This window comes from Artibeus jamaicensis, unplaced genomic scaffold (genome assembly GCF_021234435.1).
Source record: "Artibeus jamaicensis isolate MK-2021 breed Jamaican fruit bat unplaced genomic scaffold, CSHL_Jam_final contig_797, whole genome shotgun sequence".
NCBI lineage: Eukaryota > Metazoa > Chordata > Mammalia > Chiroptera > Phyllostomidae > Artibeus > Artibeus jamaicensis.
In genome coordinates this window covers 13740775-13764942 of record NW_026521977.1, presented here as the reverse complement: position 1 = coordinate 13764942, position 24168 = coordinate 13740775, and the positions used below count along the sequence as shown (strand labels likewise).

Here is a 24168-nt window from a genome sequence, read left to right as displayed (position 1 = left end):
TCTATTATAGTCCATTTATATTTTCAGTTCAGATTCCTCAGTTGAGCTCTAGGGAAAAACTTGAAACATTTCTACTTGTATTTCTCAAAGTCACCTCAATTACTAGTTCATGATTTTCATTTCCATAATCCCATCCCACTTTCTTCCTAAATTAGCGTGTTCCTAGTCAACGGTGGTTGTATATCAGGTATTTCTTCTGCAGATGGCATTCAGCCCCATTGTCTTCCTCTGATGGACTCCTTCCCATTCAGATCACACATGATAACATAACCACCTAGTCACATTTCCTACATAACATTCTCTTTGAATTATTGAGTAACGTCTTTTACTATGTCACTTTCCTTATCTATTTATTTTTTCTCCTTCCATGAGAACATGACACATTCTTATCACAGTTCCTATTCATCCCCAGAATACGGAACACATGTGTGCATCACTCATGCCTGTTGAACAAATAAAGAGATGACTCAAGTCAGAAACCCAAGTTATCCTTAAGATTTCCTTTTCTTTCCTACCATATCTAAACCACCACCAAGTATCTATAGTTTATCTTCCATTGTAAAATGTGAATGTGAATTGATAGAACTGTATTTGCTGAACCGAGAGTCCAGGGACAGTGTTACACACATGGACACTGACTTGCTGAGAGCCAGTCTAGACCAAAACCAAAAAAAAACCCCCATGAACAAAACAAACATGCATCTTTCAGCGGAGACTAATGAGTAAGAGTTCTGGAATGAACAATTTTTTTTGAAGCAGAACAGGACCCCTTTGGGATGAATAACATCCAAGATTATTTGGTGATGGGGCGTGGAATCTAGAGGAACAAGGAAAGGAGGACTTAAAAGAGAATCTGGGCATTTTGCCAAGAAAAGTAAATAATGACTATGAGCTGATTAATCAGTTTTCATGACTGACTTCTATACCTACTGCAAGTTATGTGAAAGTGGGTATATGGTCTATTTTACTCATAGGACCCCCCAATAGCTTGCACAATACCAGTCAAAACTGCAGAAATAACAAATAATTGGAGATATGTGAGCAAAACAACTACCAGCATTTTAATAAAATGTGTTTATTAGCTGCTCTGGAAACAGATGAAGAAGTAACTGATTCTTTTGGTACAGGAATGTAATCACAAGGAAATAAATTAAGAAGAGCCTAAGTTCATAAATTTTCCAACAAATATTTTTTGATTGAATTAGTTACCAGTGACATGGATATTCTGGGTTAAAAATCTTGGAAGAGGCATAGAAAGGGAATCACAGATAAAGGAGTCAATAGAATTTGAGATGAGATCAAAATCCATTTGACCACTTCTGTAACTTTAGGTTACATGTGAATAAATCCTTACCTTGAACAGTTTCAAGGCATTGCATGATTGTTATTTTATGCATATAAAAAGCATTTTAATAACTAAAACTGGGTTTTTTTCCTAGGGCCACATTTCCTAATATGTATTCCTCAGAAAACTAGTAACAGGAAATGTTCTGTGGGGAAAGAAAGGAGGGGGTTCTAATGTTATTTAAGTATTGGTGGGTACTCTATTCATTGATAAGATTATTAGAAAATCATTAAACAAATAAATCATCAAAGCTTTTTTTGGCATCATCTGTACCATTTTCATAAGAAAACTGTTACGTATCATCGTTTATAATTTAGAGGTTCCTCTAACACTGAATTTAGTTTCTTTTTCTCCCAGTGGACTGACATTACCTGACTTGAAAGGGTTACTCTAAAGCTACAGTAGAGGTTTGGTGAATTAATAGACAAGTGGACCAGTGGAACGGGATAGTGAGCCTAGGAACAGACCTGCATAATATCAACCTGAAAGGTAATACAATGGAGTAAAAACAGTCTTTTAAACACATGGCTGTAGAACAGTTGGAAATCTGCTAACAAAAAGAAAATGAATCTAGCCATAGACTTTATACTTTTTACAAAAAAATTAAGTAAAAATAGATCATAGAACTAACTTTAAAGGAAAAAACTTTAAAACTCCTGGGGGGAAAAAACTTGTATGGCCTTGGGCATGCTAATGTCTTTTAAGATACAACACCAAGTGTACTGTTCATTGAAGAAATAATTATAACACTGGACTTCATTAAAATAAAACCTTCTGCTCTAAAAAATACAAAGTCAAGAATAAGTACACAAGCCACAGAGCTGGGAGAAAATATTTATATAAGACACATCTGATAAAGGATTGTTATCCAAAATATACAAAGAACTCTTAAAACTCAACAATAAAAAAAACCCAATTAATAAATGGGCCAAAGATCTTAACAGTCACCTTATCAAAAAAGATACATATATAACTAACAGGCATATGAATATTTGATCCACATCATTTGTCATCAGGAAAAAATAATAAAGCAAAACACCACTATGCAACTGTCACCAAGGCCAAGGTCCAGAACACTGATGACAGCAAGTGCTGTCAAGGATGTGAAGCAGCAGGAAGTCTCAGTCATTGCTGGTGGACACGCAAAATGGTACAGCCATCCTGGGAGGCAGTTTGGATGTTTTTCACAAAACTGAACATGCTCTTACCATAAGATCCAGAAATGCAATCCTTGGTATTTACCCATAGGATGTACAACAGATGCTTTATTCATAATTGCCAAAACACGTATTTAACCAAGGTGTCCTTCAGTACATGATGGACAAATTAATAAGCTGTGGTGTATCCAGACAATGGAATATTATTCCACACTAAAAAGAAAAGAGCTACAAAACTGAAACGGATACTTCTCTGCGAGAAATGCCAATCTGCAAACTCTACACACACTGTGATTCCATTATATGATGCTCTGCTAAAGGCAAAACTATGCAGCAAGCAAAAGACCCAAGGTTGGGGATGTTGCAGAGATACCCAGGTGAACAAAGACAATTTTTAGAGAAGTAAAGTGCTCTGTATGGTCCTGTAACGTGGACCCATTCTTCACACATGTCCAAACCCAGAGCAGGTACAACATTAAAAGGGAACATTAATGTAAACTATGGCCTCTGAGTGACAAGGACATGTCAAAGTAAGTTTACCCAAGGTGACGCATGTACTGCTTTGGTAGGAGATGTTGACAGTGGGGAAGCTATGCTTGTGAAGGGGCCAGGGCACCTACAAACCCCTGTACCTTCATCTCAGTTGTGCTGTGATCCTAAAACTGTTCTAAAAACAGTTTTATAAACAGCATAAAAGAAAAAGGATTAGGAAGACATATTTCACAGTCACTCATATTTCCAATATTAAAACCCAGATATTAACCGTTTGGCAAACTCTCTTCTTTCAACATTATCTTTTTCATTTCATAGGGTTTTGCACTTTACATTGGTATAATTATTCTCTCTTCAACTTAAAGATAGTTATGCACTTTGAAAAATATTTTAAATTTACAGAAATATAGAGAGTACAAAAAGAATACATATTTAAGTGGTACTGTGCATAGTCTGTATTCCTTTTACATTTGGGACAAAAGAACTATACATTTTATAAAGCCACGTGCTACATACTTTCCATATTAAAACATGAAAGATAGACATGTCTCCCTTCCAGCATATTATATTACATAGTTAATGTTATTAAGTCACCTACCTCCTTTTCCAACATCAAGCCTTCTGCTCTCAGGTTTTTTTCAAAGGTGTTTCTTTTGTCATATTGTATATTTGACTTTCTATAAACCAGAATGTAATCAATCCGCTTTTTGCCATCTTTAAATAAAAGTCCACTGGATGCGATGTAATTCATGTCATTCTGCAAATAAAACAATGATGGTTAATAGTGTGGGTTAGACAAGCACACAGTTTGGGCTTCAGTCACTTCTTTGGATAATGGCAGTCCCATATCAAAAAAATGTGTTTTTGTATTCTATGATAGGGAAAGATGATTTACAAAATTGTCATTCTACTGGAGGAGACAAGCTAGGAAGTAACAAAACAAGATTGGAAATGGGTTCTCTGATGCTGGCATCCAAATGCACATGTTATTCAATATAGCTTTGTAAAACATAAGTTCAGCTAACCTGTGTTGAGTATTTACTCAACATCAGGCCCAGACATAAGGGGTTTATATTTTTAACTTATTTAATACACACATGATATTTAGGCCAGAAATTGTTTTCCTAAATATATGTTCACGACATGAAACCAAACAATAATTCCTGAGCTGCTTGCTCCAAGAAATACTTGCTCCCAGGACATTAGACAGTGATCCAATTAAAATAGTACACTTATCAACACTGCTTGAAGGCCCCAACCTTGCTATGCTCACTCACGTCTGCTCTTTTTCACACACTGCCTAATTTTCTACTGAAATTCTGCCCTGTGAGGCTTCACTTAAAATCTCCCAGCCCAGGTCCTGGAACTGTTTGAGAACTCTTTCCTAACTTCACCTTTTTAAAAACACTATTAAGACTATCCATGTCGTATCCTTATTTGCTCCAACTTTAATAAAATCAGAATTACCGATCACCAAATTTTCATGATAGTCTTCTGAGAGAAGGGGTTTTACCAGTATCTTGCCCAAGATCACTGAAGAGCCAGGACTTAAGTCCTATTTGGACTCTAGGTCCATGTTCTTGGTTGTTGTAGAGATTGGCCTTCTTCCTTCATATTTTCTATCAAACTACTTGAACATCTGCACCAACTCTCTATTCCATTTTTCGCACAAAGGTATTCTTCAGATTCAAAACATTCCCTGACATTTGGAAGTCTATATGACAATTTTTACTTAAGTCAAGGAAAAGAACTTCATCAGTTCCAACAGAAACCCTCTCTCATAACTGTGATGCTCCCCAAATCTCCCTCTGCCAAGGGAGGTAGGATTAATCATAATCCTATTGTGTATGGCACCACTTTCCTACCTTCTTAGTTTTATCACCAAAAGCTATATCTTTACACACTACATTTAATTCTGTCTGCTATCAAACTTTATGTACATGCAAATATAAAATGACCGATATTTTGTGTCTTGCTGTTTTCACATAATATTATAAGCATGAAATCTATTCTTCAATTTTATATATTTATAGGTCATTTTTTTGTTGTTTTATCAGATGAGTACAACAAAACTTATTTATGCTTTCCACTAATTGTATTAGATATTTGGGTTATTACCAGTATTGGCTATTACAAACAAAGCTATTATAGTCATATATGTGTGTATCCTAAAATATACATGTGCATCCATGTGTATCAAGTCTGTCATCTAGGAGAAAAATTGCTGATTCACAGGAAATGCTTACTTTCAACTTCAGTGGGTGATGACAAACCTTCTAAATCAATTTAATTCTCTACCAGTAGTACTTAAGTTTCCCCTGCTCCATAACTTTTTCAATGTTTTTTAAAATTGCTTTTAGCCATTTTGGTGAAGTACTGCTTAGTCATAATTTGCACTTCCATGATACCCGATGCCTTTTCATATTAATTGTCTATAAATATTCTAGGTAAGTCCTTTGACATTCATATGTATTTGTTTTCAGATGTCTGTCTGTGGCTGAACTCTACACAAGTATATGGTGTTCTGAAATATATAGAAATTCTTAATTTTAATGCAGATTTGTTTTTTTTCCCTATCATTTGTATTTTTGTTTTCATTTAAAACAAATTTTCCTATCCTTAGGGCATTAAAATTTCTCCTCCATTATATTTTAGATTTATTGTTTGTCCTTTCACATTTAGATCCAAAGTCTACTGGAATTAATTTTGTTGCATAAGATGTGTGACGTGGGTCCCATTTTATTAATTTCCTCATGCTTATCCAACTGCTTCCATTCTCTGTAGCAAAAGATCTGTTTACCCATTGGTGCCATCCTCCTTTGACCTAAATCTGATTTCTATATATGGTAAAATTGAAAATTACGAAAATGTTTCCTATTAAAATAGATTTGTGGAATGTTTGCAGTTTGTTCACTAACTCTGATTATTGTGATTCGATTGGCTCTTAAAATAAAATTATAATAAACCTTCATCCATATATTTTGCAGTACCCACATGTGCATGCATTTCTATCAGGTATGTACCTAAGAGAAAAAAATTAATGGTTCACATAAAATGCTTATTTTCATCTTTAGTAATAAGTCTGTCTTGGCTTATAGAGTAGAACTTGCTGCGTACAGGCACTAAGCCAACTTCTGGTGTCTTATTTTGTAGAACATGGCTCTGTGCAGACGGGAACTTCTTGATTACTGATTCCTGGTCCATGCTTTAAGTAAATGACTTACTTTGTCACAGTATAGGGCATGAGACACTGCACTCTTCCCCAAACATGTTTGCTTCAGGTGCTGCCAGTATCTGCTCCCACACACAGTACTCCTTTTACTGAAATTGTGGTATTCAGAATGCAACTAATTATTGTTATGCCAGTTTACTAGACATCGCTACTTCTGTTGGGATTTAGAGTGAGGGGGCACAGGTGAGGCAGGGAGAAGAAGCAGGGTATGACTTTGGCTTGCTCAGGAGACTTGCTCCTACTGAGGAGCAGAGTGGATACTTCATTTCCTTGACTCTGAGGCCCAGCAGTCCAATAATGAAGACAAACAACCATCCAGATACCTATGCTTCTCCTTCATAATTTTGGCGATCACACTGGCTTCGGCTAATAAAGCCAGGTATCTGTGTGCCAGGCTTGTGTTTTATTAATCTCATCCTACCAAATCTTCAAATAAAACATTTCTTTTTATTAGTTTCCAGCGGTGGTGTTTGTTTTCGTATTTCTGTATCTCCTTTTGACAATCTTTAAGGGAAAGTTAGGAGATGGCAGCCTAGACACTGTTAGTCCAATGACATGTTTTACCCAGAAATTCTAGCTTTATTCTCCTTAGTTAGAGAAAAATCCAAACAGTCGTGGTGGCATGTACCGATAATTTTTTCAGAGTTAAAACCCTTCCTCAAAATAGCCTTTGCTATTATAGAGGGAAGAAAATATGGGTTTAAGTGTTTTTATTTCAAACCAATGAGAAAGTTTTTTGAAGAAATCACATATAGACAACCACAGAACCGACCCCTGTTAATAACAAACGAACAGGAAGAGCATCATATACTGCGGATCAGAAGAAAGTCCACACTTGGGTGGAGATTTAGTAACTGCTGCTGAGTTAATTAAATTTTGTGTGTTTGTTTTTACAGAGAAATTTTTCATTTTAAAATAGTACTTATAGGAGAAGAATGTTTTAATTTTCTAAGGGTCCTGTGGAACAACAAAGTATATTAATACATATATATTTTAGTGTATCTAGCTTACCTTAAAATATGCCAGAAATGTAATTACAATGCAATTACTATACAAATTTTTCTACACATATTTAATTATGAACCTTAGAAACAACAACGAAAAAATTAAAGGTCTGGCCTTCACTGCTGATAACAACCTGGCTGCTTTTACTGTTTCCTTCACGGAACGTCAACCCTGCATGTCCTCTCTGAGTCGGGAACCCTGGAGTTCTCTTACCCAAAAGCAGAATTTGTAAGTGATTATCTTCCAGCTCCTATTACAATCTGGCAGAGAAAAAACTGCTATTTAAGAAAATAATCTTGAAAGAAATAATAGTAGTAACATAAGCTAAACAGAAACCAAGTACTTTTCAACATACATTGCACATATTAACATGCTTCCTAATCATAAAAGCACAGAGAAATGCTATTGCTCCCATTTCAAAGATGCTGAAATGGAGGCCAACTTTAAAGTAGATGGGAAAGTCTTATATTCTCTACATGTTCAACTACTGCTGAGGTACAATACGCAAGGGTGCTAGGAAGCAGAATACATTTTATACTGTATGGTTACCATCAAAGTTGCTACTTGTGGAAATATAAAATCTTTATTTTATTTTATTTTTTAAATAATTTTATTTAGTTATTTTTCAAGTACAGTTTTTTGTCTATTTCTCTCATCCCTGCTCCCACCGCCCCATGCTCCTCACCTCCCTCCCATTTCCACCCCCCTTAGTTCTTGTTCCTGTGTCCTTCATATTTGTTCCTCCAAATCCCTCCCCTTTTCCCCCCTTAAATTCCCTTCCCTCTCCCCTCTGGTCACTGTCCCCTGGAAATATAAAATCTTTAATAAAATTATTACAAATTCTATAAAGATGACTCATTTGATGAATTGCCATTCATCAAATGATTGAATAATTTTATATGTGTATAAATCATTGAATGATTCAATAGTCACAACTATAGCTAACATTATAGAAAATATGCTAAACATTTAGCCAAGCAATTATATATATCAGCTAATTTAATATTGATAGGAACCTTGAAGCAGGAGACCTGCTTAGACAAGCCCCAGCAAGTCAGAAGGACACGGTCCCTTTGCTGAGCCACTAAGATAAGGAGGGGTGAGCAACTAAGTAACTAAGAAGTAAGAACAAAAGAACATTGTATGACCCAATCAGCAGCCCTGCTTTCTCAGCAGCCCTGCTTTTTTGCTTCTGTAAACCTGCTTCTGCCACGTAGGCTTAGTAAAATCACTTCCACATGCCACACTATATAAACAAGCCCCTGCCCGAGCTCGGGACCCAGGGAGACTGCCTCCCTGGGTCCATATGCATAAATAAAGTTCCACTCCGTACACCCGAAAGTGGCTGAGTTGTTTTCTATAACAACCTAACATGTCAGTTCTAGCATTAACTCAGTTACTTATGTAAGACAACAGTGTCCAAGTTCAGTGAGCCGGTTGTGATATAGAGTGTGAATTAGAATCCAGGTAGGCTGATTTGAGCATAGCTCCTGAGCACTGTGTTTTATAGTGCCCTCGTGCTCAATGAGAGACTATTACTATTTCTACTTTACTCTCTGCGCCCCTGACCCTTGTTATGTATTATTGTGTATATTTCATATGCGCAGCATGGTACTGATTAAAAATCATCAGTGACCACGCAATTCAATCAATTTACAATTAATAAGGTACTGATTTCCTTTTCTCCCAAAGACAGCTTCTGACATCTTCACAAGTCCTCCACAATGTGTTCTGCTTACTATTCGGCAGGCAGTAACACCACACTGACTTTGAAAAATAAAACTGTTTTCAGATTCACAAAACAGTCCATCACGAAAGAAGCCAATCAGTGCACAGAACCAGGCAGGCTCCCTGGGAGGCCCAGAAGGGTAACCGTGGACAGGGGACTTGGGGCCTAGAAGAGAGCGCAGTGGCTGATTGTTCCTTCAGTGGCACAACAAGTTGGGCTGAAGGCAGAATTCCAAAATCAGACAAAAAGCTTCTTCTCTAGTAGTAGCCTAAGAGCAACCTGTCTCACCCAGGATTTCCACAGTGATTTGCCTCATCTCACTTTTACTCGACACTCAGTGGATGTGCATGCAAGCTTTGTGGCTCTCTGCAACCCCCAGATTAAGGAATGAGGTTCTGAAGAAGCAAGGCTGTGCCTTGTCTCTCTCACTGCTTGTGCATTTTGGGGATGAATGCACAGGAGGAAAAAAGCCATTACCCCCTCCCTTGACCTAGAGGAAGGTGCAAAAGGATTCTGCAGCCTCACCTGCTTGCAGGATATGTAATTTACGAGGCAAAACTGCCCCAAGGCATGGCTTCAAAATAGCACACATTGAAACAAAACAATAACAAAGCCCCAGAGCCATTCCAGACCTCATGCCAATCTCCACCTCCATCTAATTCTTGAGTTTCACTCTCCCAGGAAGAAGGCTTTTAGAGGAACGGTGACACTTGGGAATGAGTAGAACTTAAGATGCCTGTTCTTCCTATTGCAAGGTAACTTCACAGCATTCAGACTTTCACAGATTTTTTTAAAAACATCATATTAAAATTTTAAGAGCTTTAAAAATGACTGAGCTGCCAAGTGAAAGAAGCCAGTCTAAATACCAGGAGGCACAAATCATTTAGGCCATCCCAGAGTCTGTCTGTCACCGTAAGGTTCATGAATTATATAAAATCAAAGAACTGGTATAAAAGATTAAAAGCGATTTTATGGAATACTGGATGAGGAGGCATATGGTCTCATTCACCAAAATCCTCACTAGCACTACTGGAAGATTACTTACCAGTTTGGAAAATGCAGAACAGATGAAATAAGAAAGAAAAAAGAAGGAAGTGAAGGGGTCTTTTTTTTTAAACTCTTGGTTCTATCCCAGCTGAAGAAAGTTTTCCTCACCGCTGTTCCATTTCCCTGCCATGAAGCGGTGTGGTGTTAACACAAGTACAGGCCCTTGCCGCTCCCGTTCCATGATGCTCTTCTTTTCTCCCACGTGTTTCTCCAGAGGCTGTTTTCTAAGATCTTTCAAATCATCCAACTAACCCTGGCTAGGGTTTTTATTTCTGCAAAGAATGATGCTCCCATAAATATCTGGCAGCTGAATCCACTCTTTAAAGGGCTCCAAAGGTCTCTTCAGGGAAAACTGGACGCGACAACTGAGCTCTGTTTCGCTCCTACCTGAGTAAGCACCTTTAACATCACGAAGGAGAAAATAGGAGACAAGGGCCTCTCTTATTCCAAAATAAAAAGCAGTCTCTGCTCTAATTCAACACTATCAAATTTCATATATCAACTGGAACACGAAGCACATGCTTTGGCATGTGGCACTCTTTTGTGGCCATGGAAATAAAGCCTGGAGGGGGAAATGCACAGAGGGGAAATCTCCTTGATAAAATTGAAACACCCAGAAATGGTTGATCGAATGAAACACGTATTTTGAAATTCATAGAGAAATTAGCAGGAAGGCATCCGCAATTCTAGTTGCCAGTTATGTAAAAAGAGGCAGAAAACCAGAAAACATGCAGGCACGTTGATAGGGTGGCTGCTCTGGGTAGAACTGAAAACCCAAACCAAAAAATAACATATTTGTAAGTTTAAAAATTAGACGTATAAGTAATAAGCCAAAAAAATACAATTCAATGAAAACTAGAAAATACTGAAAGCTAAAAATATGGTCTCTTTACTAAATTATGCTGTTCAGATGAACTAGATACACACATATAAGTTAGTTTGACTCCTTTGGACTTTATACGAACATTAATTGTAGTCCAGTAATAAACACATACATCTATGGTCAGTGGACTTTTAACAAGAGTGTTAAGGAAATTCAATTAGAAAAATGGTCTTTTCAAAAACATGATGCACAACTGTACGTATATTCATGTGCAAAAGAACTTGGATCCCTACTTAAACCACACATCACAATTTACTCAAAATGAATCATGGACCTAAATGTAACAGAAAAAAATACAAAATTATTAAACTATAAGACTTTAAGTTTTGGGGACCACGGGTTAGGTAATGATTTCAGATACAAAACTAATAGCACAAGTAACAAAGAACCCCAAAAAGATAACTAGGAATATATAAAAATTAAACATGTTTGTGCTTCAAAAAAAAAGTACCATCAATAAAGTGAAAAGGCAAATCATAGAATGAAAAATACTTAAAAACCACATATCTGATTAGGGACTCTATCCACGATACACAAGTAATATAAATACAAATAGCTCAGTTAAAAGTAAGTAAAGGTTTGAACAGAGATTTCATCAAAAGGACACACACATGACCAACAAGCACATTCAAAGTTTCTCAAAGTAGTGAAAATTATTAGGGAGATAGCATCTTGCACCCATGGTGACGGGTAAAGTCAAAAAGACAGAACTGAGCCAGGACTGGCATGGATATGGAGATCCTGGACATTCACATGTCACTAGTGGGGCAGCAAAATGGCACAGAAGCTTTGTAAAGAGTTTGGTGAAGACTCCTAATGTTAAATTCAGAGTTACCATATCATCAACTTAACACTTAGGCATATAAAGAAAATAACCGATGGTAGGTATTGCCAACCATAAAATTTGAAAATGATGTCAGCAAGATGGCCATGTAGGAATTTCCAGTGTATACACCCAGGAAAAATGAAACCACATATATATGGAAAAACTTGTACATAAACATTCATAACAGGACTATTCATAATAGTAAAAAAAGGAACAATACAATGACTATCCCATGAACACATATATAAAATGTAGTCTATCCATACAATAAAACATTAGTTGACATTAAAAATTAATTAGGAGAAATAGACAAAAAACTGTACTTGAAAAATAATTAAATAAAAATTTTAAAAAATCTATGAATTCAAAAGCTGTTCTGAGCTGTGGAAAAAAATGTCTCAATAGGTGTATTGTAGCAAATGGGGAGTACTTTGAAGGCGACTGAAGTTCAAGCATGTATGAATAAATACAACTTTTTATAAATAAAAAAAATTAATTAGGGATGAGGTGGCTGAGTGGTTAAGGCAATGGTCAGCTAAAAAGTAATTAAATATTCACACATACTATGATATAAATGAACCTTGAAAATATACTAAATGAAAAAATCTAGTTACCAAAGATCTTACATAACTCATTTATATTAAATTCAATAATAGGCAAATACGCAGAGAAAGAATATAGATTAATTATATTTCAGGGCTGGAGGAGGGATGGGTGGAATAGACATTAACTATAGGTAGAAGAAATTGCTGATGGGTACACAGTTTCATTTTGGGGAGATAAAATGTTTTAAAGCCATATTGTGTTAATGTCTGCATAACTTTATGCAAACTGAAAACATATCGAATTGTATACTTTAAATGGGTGATGAATTGTATGGTATGTGGATTTTATCGCAGTAAAGCTGTAAATATCAGTGAGATAAATTAATAATTGTGAAATGCACGAAATATTGCTTCTAGAAGCTAACATAACTCAGAGTTGGTGAATAGTTCTTTCTGTTATTTTTAATTTTTTTTATTGTTGTTAAATTACAGTTATTCCTATTTTCCCCCCTTACTGTCCCCTGCCTTACCCAACCCCCACTTTCCACTTTCAATCCTCCCCCTGCCCCTGTCTTTGTCCCTGGGTCCTTTACACATGTTCCTTCTCTTGACCCTTCCTTTTCTTCCTGCCATTATCTCCTCCCCAACCCCCTCTGATCGTAGGTGAATAGTTTTTAAGCAAACAACATGAAAAACATAGATAAATTTGCCTACAATCCATGTAAAAGCATCTGTTCATCACAGGAATACTCATTATTATAAATATCTCATTCATCCTATAAAGTTGATGTAATTTAAAGTAAAATCTCAACAGTTTTATGTGTGTATATATAACTTAATGAGCTAATTTGAATATTTATACAAAAAATAAAAGTGTTTTTGTAGGAAAAATTCTGAAAAGCTATATGTGGGCTTATCCTTTAAAACACCAATATTTACTATAATTGTACAGCAATTGAGGCAGCAAGGTATTCATGCAGAAATAGACAACATAAGAAACAGAAGAGAGATCCCAGGAAAAGACCTACATGCACGAAACAGATGGAATTACAAATTTAGGTCCTGTTCATGAATAGGGCATGCTATTCAATTAGTGGTGCTCAGCAAATCAGCTATTTTCGTGGAAAAAATAGACACAATATACAAAAAGAAAAAGAAAAAAAGAACTACTGATAAACATAAAAACAAAAAAAATAAGATTTTAGAATAAAATATAGAAGGATGTTTTTATGATTTTGGTAAAAAAGTAGTTTTGTTTATGTGTTTGTTCTTAACAAGAAAAATAACACCACCACCAGTAATGCAGGTAAAAATGATAAATATGACTGACTACATTCAAATAAATAAAACTTCTATATAAGAAGGTATTCTTCTTTAAAAATAAGCTTTAACAAAAAGATAGTTGTCATAAATACAACTAATAAATGATTAGTCCCCAGTATATATAAATAACTCCTCTTAATCACTAAAGCAAATGATGTAATAGAAAAAATGTGATATTAATAGACCTTTAACAAATGAGGAAACACTGTTGTGTTATCTGGAACAAAAGAGGCTTAGAAACAAAACTTCACACCAACCAGAAAGCAATACACTGTGGAGACACATTCAATGCGTTTGTTTTGGAGTCGTGCAATGGAGTCTGATGTATCTGCTTATGTAGCCATCCCTCAAAGAGTTGTTTAACTTTTTAAATAACAATATAAAATACGTCAGCTATTCTTCATAGTTTTAAACCCTGCAACATGATGCTGTCTATTGTTTAAGGATATATCATATGTAGTAAGTGTATAAGAATATTAGTAAGAAAACTAATCATCAAAGTCAGAAAAATGGGTAATTCTGCTGAGACAAAGGGGAAAAGGGAGTATTTATAAGAGTCTTCAATTTTATGTGTGATAATTTATTTGGAAACAATTTTGGCAAGCAATTCAGATCTAGTAAATCTCAGTCCTGGGCATAGCTTGTTACAGCTAATATAGTCTAATGATACAGCTTTAAATTTGCCTAAAATGTTCATAATAACAAGAATTTAAAGATCAACATTGCTGTTGACCTTTGAAATCAACAATCTAGAACTATGTATTTCTTTAGCTGTTAAAATCTTACTTTTAAATCAAGCCTCAGTTTCCTCACCCACATATGGGGCAATAACAACTTTGCATGAGCATTTTAAGAACTAAATGAGGTAAACACTGAAACATTTAGTGGCACACACACACTATAGTCATTTCAGTGAAAGACTTTTAAACAAACTCTGATTTTAATCATGGCCACCCAACAGTATATTACCTTCAGTCAACTCTACTTGTACCTAAGTCTTCATTAAAAATATGAAATGTGGTAAAATAAGCTTATCAGAGATATTAACCTGGACATACTGCATCATTGGTGTAATATGATTACTGGTGTAATTGAAAAAGGACTCTGTGAGGTCTGAGGGGCATCCTTAGGAACAAATACCACCTCGGGCCTGATGTGCTGAAGACATGTGAACTCCGTCAAGTTCCGCGTGAACCACATAAGACAACTTTGTATGTAAATTCTACTTAAACCCAGCCTGAAGTCATTCTGCACTTCCACTGTGTTCAGTTGGAAATACAAAGAAAATATGCTCAAGAATTTACTGAAAGTTTGAAAATAGTAATTTTTAGAGTAGAAGATAAAATTTTAAATCCAGAGCAAAATTAAATGACATTTTTACTGTAAAGGAGTTTGAGACAATGAACTTTGTACAGGGGGTGAAGAAGTAAGACCACCTGAATGTCGTGTCAGTTACTTGTAACATCAGTGCGATGACTTGCAGCATCAACATGAATGCCATGCTCGCTTTCACAGAGCTTTCAAAAGAAAACAAAAGGGTGTATTGTAAAGGGGCACACGATGATTTCCAACATGTGTTTAAGAAACCAGTTTAAACTATTGGTAATCTCACAAATCCAATGACTACATTCCTAAAAAACAAAGTGCTGTCTCTAGTTATTCAGATCAATCTTTCCCATGAACAATAAAAAATTATGCAAAGTAAAACCTTACAAATTATCAAAGAATTCACAAGATAGTGAAGACCAAGGCAGAAATCAGAAGTGGACAGGAAAGCTGCATATCTGAGCACTTAAGGTAGCTTTTACCTACAAGGGCATGAGCACGTCCCATAAATGTGGGCTTTCTGCTAGCACTTTCTTGGGGGTGGGGGTGCCAAGAGTGAACCAAACAGCCCAGTCTGCCCAAAATATTTTTAGGATGACTCAGTAGTAAGAATACTTGAAGAGTAGTAGAGTACTTTGGCTCTGGCTTCAATAACATGAACAGCAGGTAGATGCCTATAAAGAAGAGGAAGTTCAACACAGAAAGCTCAAATTCTACCAGGGTAGGTTGACTTCATCTGCACTTCTGCAAATGCAAATGAACATGTTAAGTCAAAGGTATAGGACAGGGAAAAACATCTCTGAAACACAGGAATGACCCAGAACATCACTCTGGCGAAAGGCTACCTTTTCATTTGAATATTTAACTTGAATTGGCAGACCCTCAGATTACAGTATCAGTGTTTCTGGTACTGGATTGATTCTTAGTATCATCATTTATGTCCTTGACCGTACGTGGAAATTTGTGTAATTCACATTTGATCCAAGGCAAACTATTTTAAACTCTTAGGTGTTTATCATTAATCACATACTCCATAAAAACAGAGAATAAAGTCTCCCATAACCTTCACATCAAGATGGATTTGATCTGATGAGAAATGTATTGGCTCCTGCAGAAAAGATGAGCCCTAGACTGTGTTCCTTACAGTTGCAGAAAATGTTCATGAACCAGCAGTCTTATGTTCTTCCTCCTTCTCCCTAAAAGCTCTGTCGATAAGACAAGAAACCCTTGAGCTCAAACAAGAAGAACGATTATCAAACAACTATTTTTGCTAAAATCATAAAGCAGAGGCCCTTATCATATTGGCTACAAATAATCTACTCATCATACAAATAGAACAGGTCATGTTGGAAACTTTGGAAAATTGGCATCAAATACACAATGAAATATTGATGTCTCTTTGGCCAGGAGTTTAGTTTTTTCCAGCTTCAGAATTACTCTTTGTTAAAAGCTAGATGCTTCATGAAGAGATAGAGAAAAAGATGAACTCGATGAGATCTCCATGGGTGTCATTCAAGATTATGGCCCTGACTATCTGTATTGTATAGGCTTCTCCAGTGGTGACTGTTTAATTTTTTTAAACTGAAGAAAGGTGGGTCAAGACAAAACCAGTGGTTTTTAACCCTGTTTTGGTAATAGGCAATATTCCAAGAAAAAAACATATACACATATCAATATAACTATGCATACAATTTTAGAGAGTTCAAGGACCCCTGGGAACTCACGTGTGAGCCCTGCAGAGTTCTTGGACGCTGGGCTAGAAACTTCTGCGTCCAACAGTTGCAGAATCCTCCCAGTTCTGAGAACACCTGCCTCTGGAACTAAGCTCCCTTTGGCAAATCTTCAAAGAAAGGGGTTGCGCCTCTTACTGTGAACCCTCTAGACACTGTGGAAGCCCCACAGCTAAACTAACAGTGTAGCCATTTGAATGTATAAGAAAAAGGGGCATTAGTGAAGGTCACTGACATTTCCATGTCACCTACTAATCTTTCCTTTTTGGAAACTATGAACAACCAGCACAGAAGGCCTCATGTTAGAAACCGAGCTAAGTAGAGGCATTCAAATTTCTTTAATTTTGTGGAGACGACATGGCATGTAGTTGGGGACCAGAGTTAACGATCTACTTCTACTTCTTCTCTCCTGTTACAAATACTTAATGTTTCAACATCTTTATTTATAAAATGGTAATAATAGGCCTGTTTACTTCCCCTCAAAAATTGTGAAGATGGTGGCTGGTGTGTTTAAAATAACTGGCATAAGTGCCAGACTTCTTAAGTGCTGTATAAATGACAACTGTCATCTGGGAAGTGACTAGACAAGGTACAATGTGGTGTTGTCTCTCAAATTATATATATATATATATATATATATATATATATATATAGCTATAGACTATGTCTTTTATTTTTTATTCCATTTTTCCTTTAAAAATAGCCTTTGCCAAAATAATGTTAAACTAAATAGAAAGTGTTAAGTGTGGTTATTTTTTCTAACACATATTAAAATATGGTTATGTTTACTAACATTTTTTCAATTGTTACTGTGTAGCTTAAAAAATACTTTGAAAGCTTTGTGAAATATGTGGCTATGACAAGCCATTAAACCTTACCTCAAATTAAACCTAATTTGGGTTTATTGTCCCTGGCCTGGTGTAAGACTTGAGACAAGGTGGCAAGACTTCTGATGCTGGAAAGAGAAGAGGAAACTCCCTGAGGAGGCCAGATGACAGGGCCTTGGACATCTGATGGTCAGCCAGTGAGTTACAGTCCCTGAGGGCTGTGAGCAGATGAGGAGGAGGGCAGCAGGAAGCACAGAAGATGCAGGCACTTTAAAAAGAGATATTAGTGATCTCAGGTCCACGGCTGGACTAGTCTGTGTCATTCTTAGCAAGTAAAAGCTGCATCATTATTTAATGGTTACCCTATTTTAAAGCTGGCAAAACAGTAATAGATAATTCATCACTTAAAGAAGTAGAACTAAAAACAAAATGTAGGTGTGGTCAGGACATTAGTTTTGAAAGGCAGAAAAATTGGCTCTGCTGATTTACTGATGCAAATTATTTGTAATGCATCCCCATTTAAAAGCAAAACACAAGGTTGTAATTCTGTGAAGGATTGAGAAGAGCATTAAATCACTGCTTATCTTTTAGCCAATATTGCCCTGAGCTGCCCAGAGCAGTCCTTATTCAGTGTCTCCCTTATAACTCAGTAGCACACACACAAGCACATCTACTGTACTTTAGAGGCTACGGCCACTGAGATCCACATGCTGGGGAAACAGAGAGGCATCTATCGTACCACAAATCTTTTCTGTGCCTACTGCTCCAGATACTTGTGCAAGTGATTGCAGACAGAGAGTGAATAGCAATTAAAGTGAAGTCTTGTATACTCCTGTTTGAATGAAACAATTTCAAGTCACCAAAGAGTCCTAGCAAATCGCGTTGGGGTGTGCAGGGCCATGGCAACCACATTAAGTAGTGGTGGCCTGGGGACACACAGCTTTACAGATGACTCTTAATAACACTATTCATCATATGTTAGACAATGCTGGTTTTCCACTAAAACCCCTGCTCTAGACAAGAGCCTGTTTTAAGACCATATCAAACATAGATGACAGATTCCAAGGTCCAGGTTTGTCAAGAACAGTAGTCTGTCTAATCTGGTCCCTGTCCAGGATCTCTTTCCACTTTACAAATGGCTATTTTATGTTCATTACTGAAAAACATTTTAGTTAAGTGTCAAAACCTGCCAGTAGCCTGTGCTAAACTCCAAGATCTCATGTCAGGATGAGAAATCTTTTGAAGGCACAATCTCGAATACATTCTTGTTACTAAAGGAAGAAAGGCTTATCTAGGAAGGACGAAGATAAATAATTACATTTATAAATTCATAAACATTTTGAGCACTCTGGTAAGCATTTATAATTTTTGAAAATATTGTTTTCCAATGCACTGACACACACACATACACACACTCATGACACACAAACATTCCAGAGGCCTATATTTAGGAATCTTAAAAATACCTTCTCACCACTTAATCTTCCATGTGATTTTTTTAATAAATAAATTCCCTAAGTAATATGTCTTATTGATGCATACATATCATTTAAAGACAAGTTAAATATATATTTAGACAATACAAGGAAAAATATGCATGGAACTTCATATGCATATACAAACTTTTTTTATATACAGATAATTTTCCAGAGGGAAGTTTTCTTAGGCACACATAATACTATTTGGATTAGATTTATTTCTAAATGCCTTGGCTGCTGCATATACACGATCTAGTCCAGACTCTGTACTCATGGTTATTCTGCTCCTCCAACTGTCCCAACCCTTCCTCTGCTCTTAATGATGGCATTTTTTTAACCCTCCCCTTTTCCCCAAATCTGCTTTTGTTCTCCCAATAATGCACAATCAATACAAAATAAGGACACAGTATTTCTAGAGATGACAGCTTGGAGATAATTGCTACTACAAGTTCAGAGTTTTCTTTCCCTCAATCTCTTCTCTCTCACCAAAATATAGATGTGAATGTATGAGTGCATGCGTATGCAGTACACACAATGTGCAATACGGAATGAAGCGACACAGAATTTTATGTATACTGTTATAAAATGTGTCCTTATTCAACTGTGTACTACAGATATCTGTATTAACCAGGACTCTTTCACTTCCAGATGACAGAAATCCTATGCAAGCCACGCAATCTTACCTTCCTCTCAATCCCAAAAGGCTTTCCCATTGCTTATACAGTAAAAATTATTCAGCTTTCCACCTGTAAACAGCCCAGAAATAGAGCTCCATAGCTTCCAGAACAGCAGGTTTTAGATATTATTTAAATGTAGTTGTCAGGATCCTCACTACTTCTACTATTGTATCTCTATTCTATCTCTGAGTTCTGTTTTTTGTTTCTTTTTCTGGTTGCCTCATTACTTCCTTCTAAAAATAACTCTCCTCTCCTGTGTTTGTAGAGGAGGCATCTTTCTACATAGTTCTCAGAGAGCATCCCAGCATGGAATTCAGCTTGGGGACCTTGTCCAAAATTGTATTTGTCATTATTGATGGAGAATTCTTCTGGCTATTTTTGGGTAGGAAATATGGCCAGTTCCACCTGAACCCCGAAGAAAGTGACTTTTGGGTAAAACAACAGGAAAAGTCCAATATACATGTCTAATACACAAAGTTTTATCTAATTTTGTTTGAGTTGGGCAGAAAGTAATGGCTGTTCCATGATAGTGCTTATTTTCATCTTGTTTAAGTGCAAGGAATACACATGAGATCAAGGATACATAATATTGGGGTTCTCAAAACTTTTACTTGCCTTTTAGGGAGTAGTGTCTGAGACTTGATGTGTCTCAGCAGCTCAAGTGGAGTTGATCTGCAGAGTCAGGGTGTTCCAGGTCCAAGGGTGGGAGATGCCGCAACTTTATATTCCCATGTTTGATTTATTGTTGTGCCCTCAGCCCACTAGTGGATTCATGGAGCAGGTTGGCTATGTCCTACTGCACTTTGAAATAGCGGAACACCATTCTTTTTGTAGTTATATCATTATTTATTTACCTTCTCCTGAAGGGTATGTAGGCTGGTTTTCCTATATTCTTTGCTATGATTCATATTAAAGCAATGAATATCCTTGTTCATACACCTCTGCTAACCTCTGATTATTTTATTAATACAAATTCCTAGGAGTAAAATGACTCAAAATTTTTTATTCATTTTTAAACATGAGCTTACTTATCTTAACACTTGAAGGCCACACTTGTAAATCTACCTAAAGTTGTAACGTTTTGCTAATATCCTCATTTATGTTTACTTTCTTCACCAGTTCTCTGTGAGCTCCTGTGATGAGTCAGACTTTGTGCAAGGTGCAAATGTAATTACAAAGAAAAATGCCCCATTGTCCTCATCCTTTAAGAGAGAACAATTTAGTCAGGTAGCAAGACAGGAGGACAAGTAATTACAATTTGGTGTAATTTGTGCCGTTAGAGGGGTGAAGGCAGGTGCTTTGAGAGCAATGATGTATTGACTGCCCACGGAGAGCAAGTCTTCATTTCTTCATTCAGAAGTGATATATTCTCTTCAACAAGTGGTGATAGAACTGGACATCCAAATGCAAAAAATGAATTGATATACAGACTTCACATTTCACAGAAATTAATACAGCATGGATCATATACCTAAATGTAAAGTGCAAAATTATAAATCTCCTAGAGTATCACATAGGAGAAAACCTAGATGACTTTGGGTATAGTGATGATACCTTTTAAGATACAATACCAAAGGCATGACCCATGAAAGAAATAACTCATAAGTTGAACATTAAAATTCTACTCTATGAAAGACAATATCAAGAGAATTAGATACAAACTGAGAAAAGTATCTGCAAAATACACATCTGCTAAAGGACTGTTATTCAACATTCATAAAGAACTCTTAAAACTCAACAAACCCACCCAAACAGCTTGACTACAAATTGGGTCAAAGGTCTTAACAGACACTTCACCAAAGAAGACATACATATGACAAATAAACATATAAAAAGATGCTCCACATCATATGTCATCATCATATATTTAATTTAATATAAAGTTAAAATAACAATGGGATACCACCACACATCTAATTAGAACGGCTCAAATCTGGAAACTCTAACACCACCAAATGCAGGTGAGGATGAGGAGCAACAGAAATTCTCAAACACTGCTGGTGGAAATAAAATCATGGTACAGCCATTTTGTAAGACGATTTTAGGTGTTTGTTAAAAACTGAACATCTTACCTTATGCTCTAGCAATGGTAATCCTTGGTATTTACCCAAAGGACTCAAAATGCTATGTCCACACGACAACCTGCACATGGACGTTACAGCAGCTTTATTCATAACCACCAACACTGTGAGGCAACCAAGATGCCCCTCAGCGTGTGAATGGGTAAATGCTGGTACATCCAGACAGCGGATTACTATTCAGCACTATACACAAATGAGTTACTAAGCTGTGTGAATACATGAAGAACCATAAATGCATATTACTAAGTAAAAGAAAGCAACCTGGAAGGCCATATACTGTATGATTCCAACTCTATGGCACTCAGGAAAAATGCCAAAGAAAAGAGAGAGTAAGAACACTAATAACACCATTAGTCGTTGCTGAAAGGGTGTGGGGTGGGGTCAAGTGATAAACAGAGAGAGAACAAAAGATTTTTAGAACAGTGAAATTCTATGCACGGTGCTATGATGTGTATGTCATTACATATTTGTTCCAAAACATAGAAGGTACAGCACTAAGAGTGACCCCTAAGATCAACAATGGATATTTTAGGGTTAGGTTCATCCTCTGTAAAAATGTCACCGTTCTTGTAAGTGATGTTGATCATGGGGGAAGCTGTGTATGTGTGGGGGCAGGGAGTCTGTGGAAAATCTCTGTACCTCCTTCACAATTTTACTGTGATCCTCAAACCTCTCTGAAATAGTCTTTGAAAAGTGATATATGAGTTAACTTTTGAAAAATGAATAGAGAGGGGGAGTGTGAGCTTTCCTAAGTAGAAGAAACACTACATGCAAAGGCACGGAGCATAGAAAAGGGAGAGTGCATTCCAGATCTGCTAGAGTTGGTATTGATGGGAGCAACTGGTACCAGGAAAGGCCTTCAAATAATATAGAGATAATTTTTCACATTTGAAACCCATTGCTCTTATGTCCCTATTTCTTATCCTCCCCAATAAACTGCAAACCTTTCTGAGGACAGGAGCGATATTTTATTCATTTTGCACCTACAGTATTTTGTACGGTGCCTGGGATGCACATGCAAATGTACACGCCCACATGTGTGATTCACACACAAGCACATGGCCCATTCAGATTGCGATGGGCTTCTCAAAGCCACCGTTTTTCCTTTTCAATGAAGTATTTCAATTTAGAAATTTCATAATCACGAACATTTTACTTATTGCATACAAAAGGGAATAAAAATCACCTATAATATCAGTACTATAATTGGTTTCTTTCTCTCTCTCTCTCTCACACACACACAATTATCATTTTGCTTTCTACCTGCTTTATTTTTTCGCTTTCTTGACATGCTCCCATATTATTATAATTAACCCTATTGTAACTTTGAAATAACTGCTACCTCTGTGGTTAGAGAGCCAAAGGGTTTCCACACGTTAATATCAGAAACTGATGTATCCATCTCAACTGCAGCCACTCCTGGCTAAGCCACTGGGACTTTTTCAGCTGAACTGCTCTAAAGTCACCCGACTCCTACCACTGATACACCAGCCCCATGTACAGAGTGATCTTACAAAAACAAAAATCTGTTCAGAACCCTCTGAACTCGGGATAAAATATAAACTCTTACCACAGCCCCCCGTCCCCTGCCCCTCACAGCATTGTGCCTGCTTACGTCTCTGCCCCCTCTCATTTCAGCCATCCCCGCGGGTCAGGCTCCGAGTTCCTCACAGGCCACACACCAGTTTCTCAAATACACCAGGCTCTTCCCCACCCCAGGGCCCTCACAGGGCAAACTCTATGGCTGGAATGCCTCTTCCTCCCACTCTTCTCTTGGCTGACTTCTCATCTTTCGGTTCTGGCCCTTAATACCTCCTGAGAGGCTGCTCTCCTGCTCACCCGGAGTAGCTCCTTTTCCATTACTTAATGACCCACTTAACAACAACTGGAAAACAGGTATTTATGTGTTGGTTTGCTTATTTTTTTTGTGACCCTTCCACTGGACTACAAGCTTCGTAAGGGTAGAGATGTTGCCTATTTTATTCATCAATAAATATTGAGACTGAATATAGGTTTCGGTACATGGTAGTCTCTAAAATGCAGAGTGCACTAAAGATATTGAGGGGAATTTTCAGGTAGTGATTCTCAAATGGGGTACGAGCACCAGCAGCATCAACAGTCAATATCAACTGAGGACTTGTTAGAAATGCAAATTCCCTTGTGTAAATGTCCCACATTTACACAAGTGTGCCACAGCTTTCCTGGTACATTTACACAAGGGAATACTACCTGGCCATAAACAAATAAAGGAAATCTTATTTTTTGCAACAGCATTAATGGACCTGGGGAACATTATGTTAAATGAAATAACCCAGTCAGAGAAAGACAGGTACCATATGATGTCACTGGTACGTGGAATCTAATGAACAAAATAAACTAACAAACAGGATAGACACAGACTCACAGATACAGAGAACAGACTGATGGCTGCCAGAGGGGAGAAGGGTTGGGGGGCTGGGTGAAAA

At 36.8% G+C, this 24168-nt stretch overlaps 1 protein-coding gene across 3 annotated transcripts in view; it reads right to left on the bottom strand.

Moving 5' to 3' along the window:
- The window catches only part of ANO3 (anoctamin 3), a 287665-nt gene that overhangs the window by 93900 nt on the left and 169597 nt on the right, over positions 1–24168 (bottom strand). For all 3 annotated transcript variants that reach the window (XM_037132986.2, XM_053673141.1, XM_053673142.1), the window contains exon 5: positions 3593–3751. In XM_037132986.2, coding sequence (XP_036988881.2) covers positions 3593–3751 — 159 coding nt within the window. The remainder of the gene's footprint in view (positions 1–3592; positions 3752–24168) is intronic.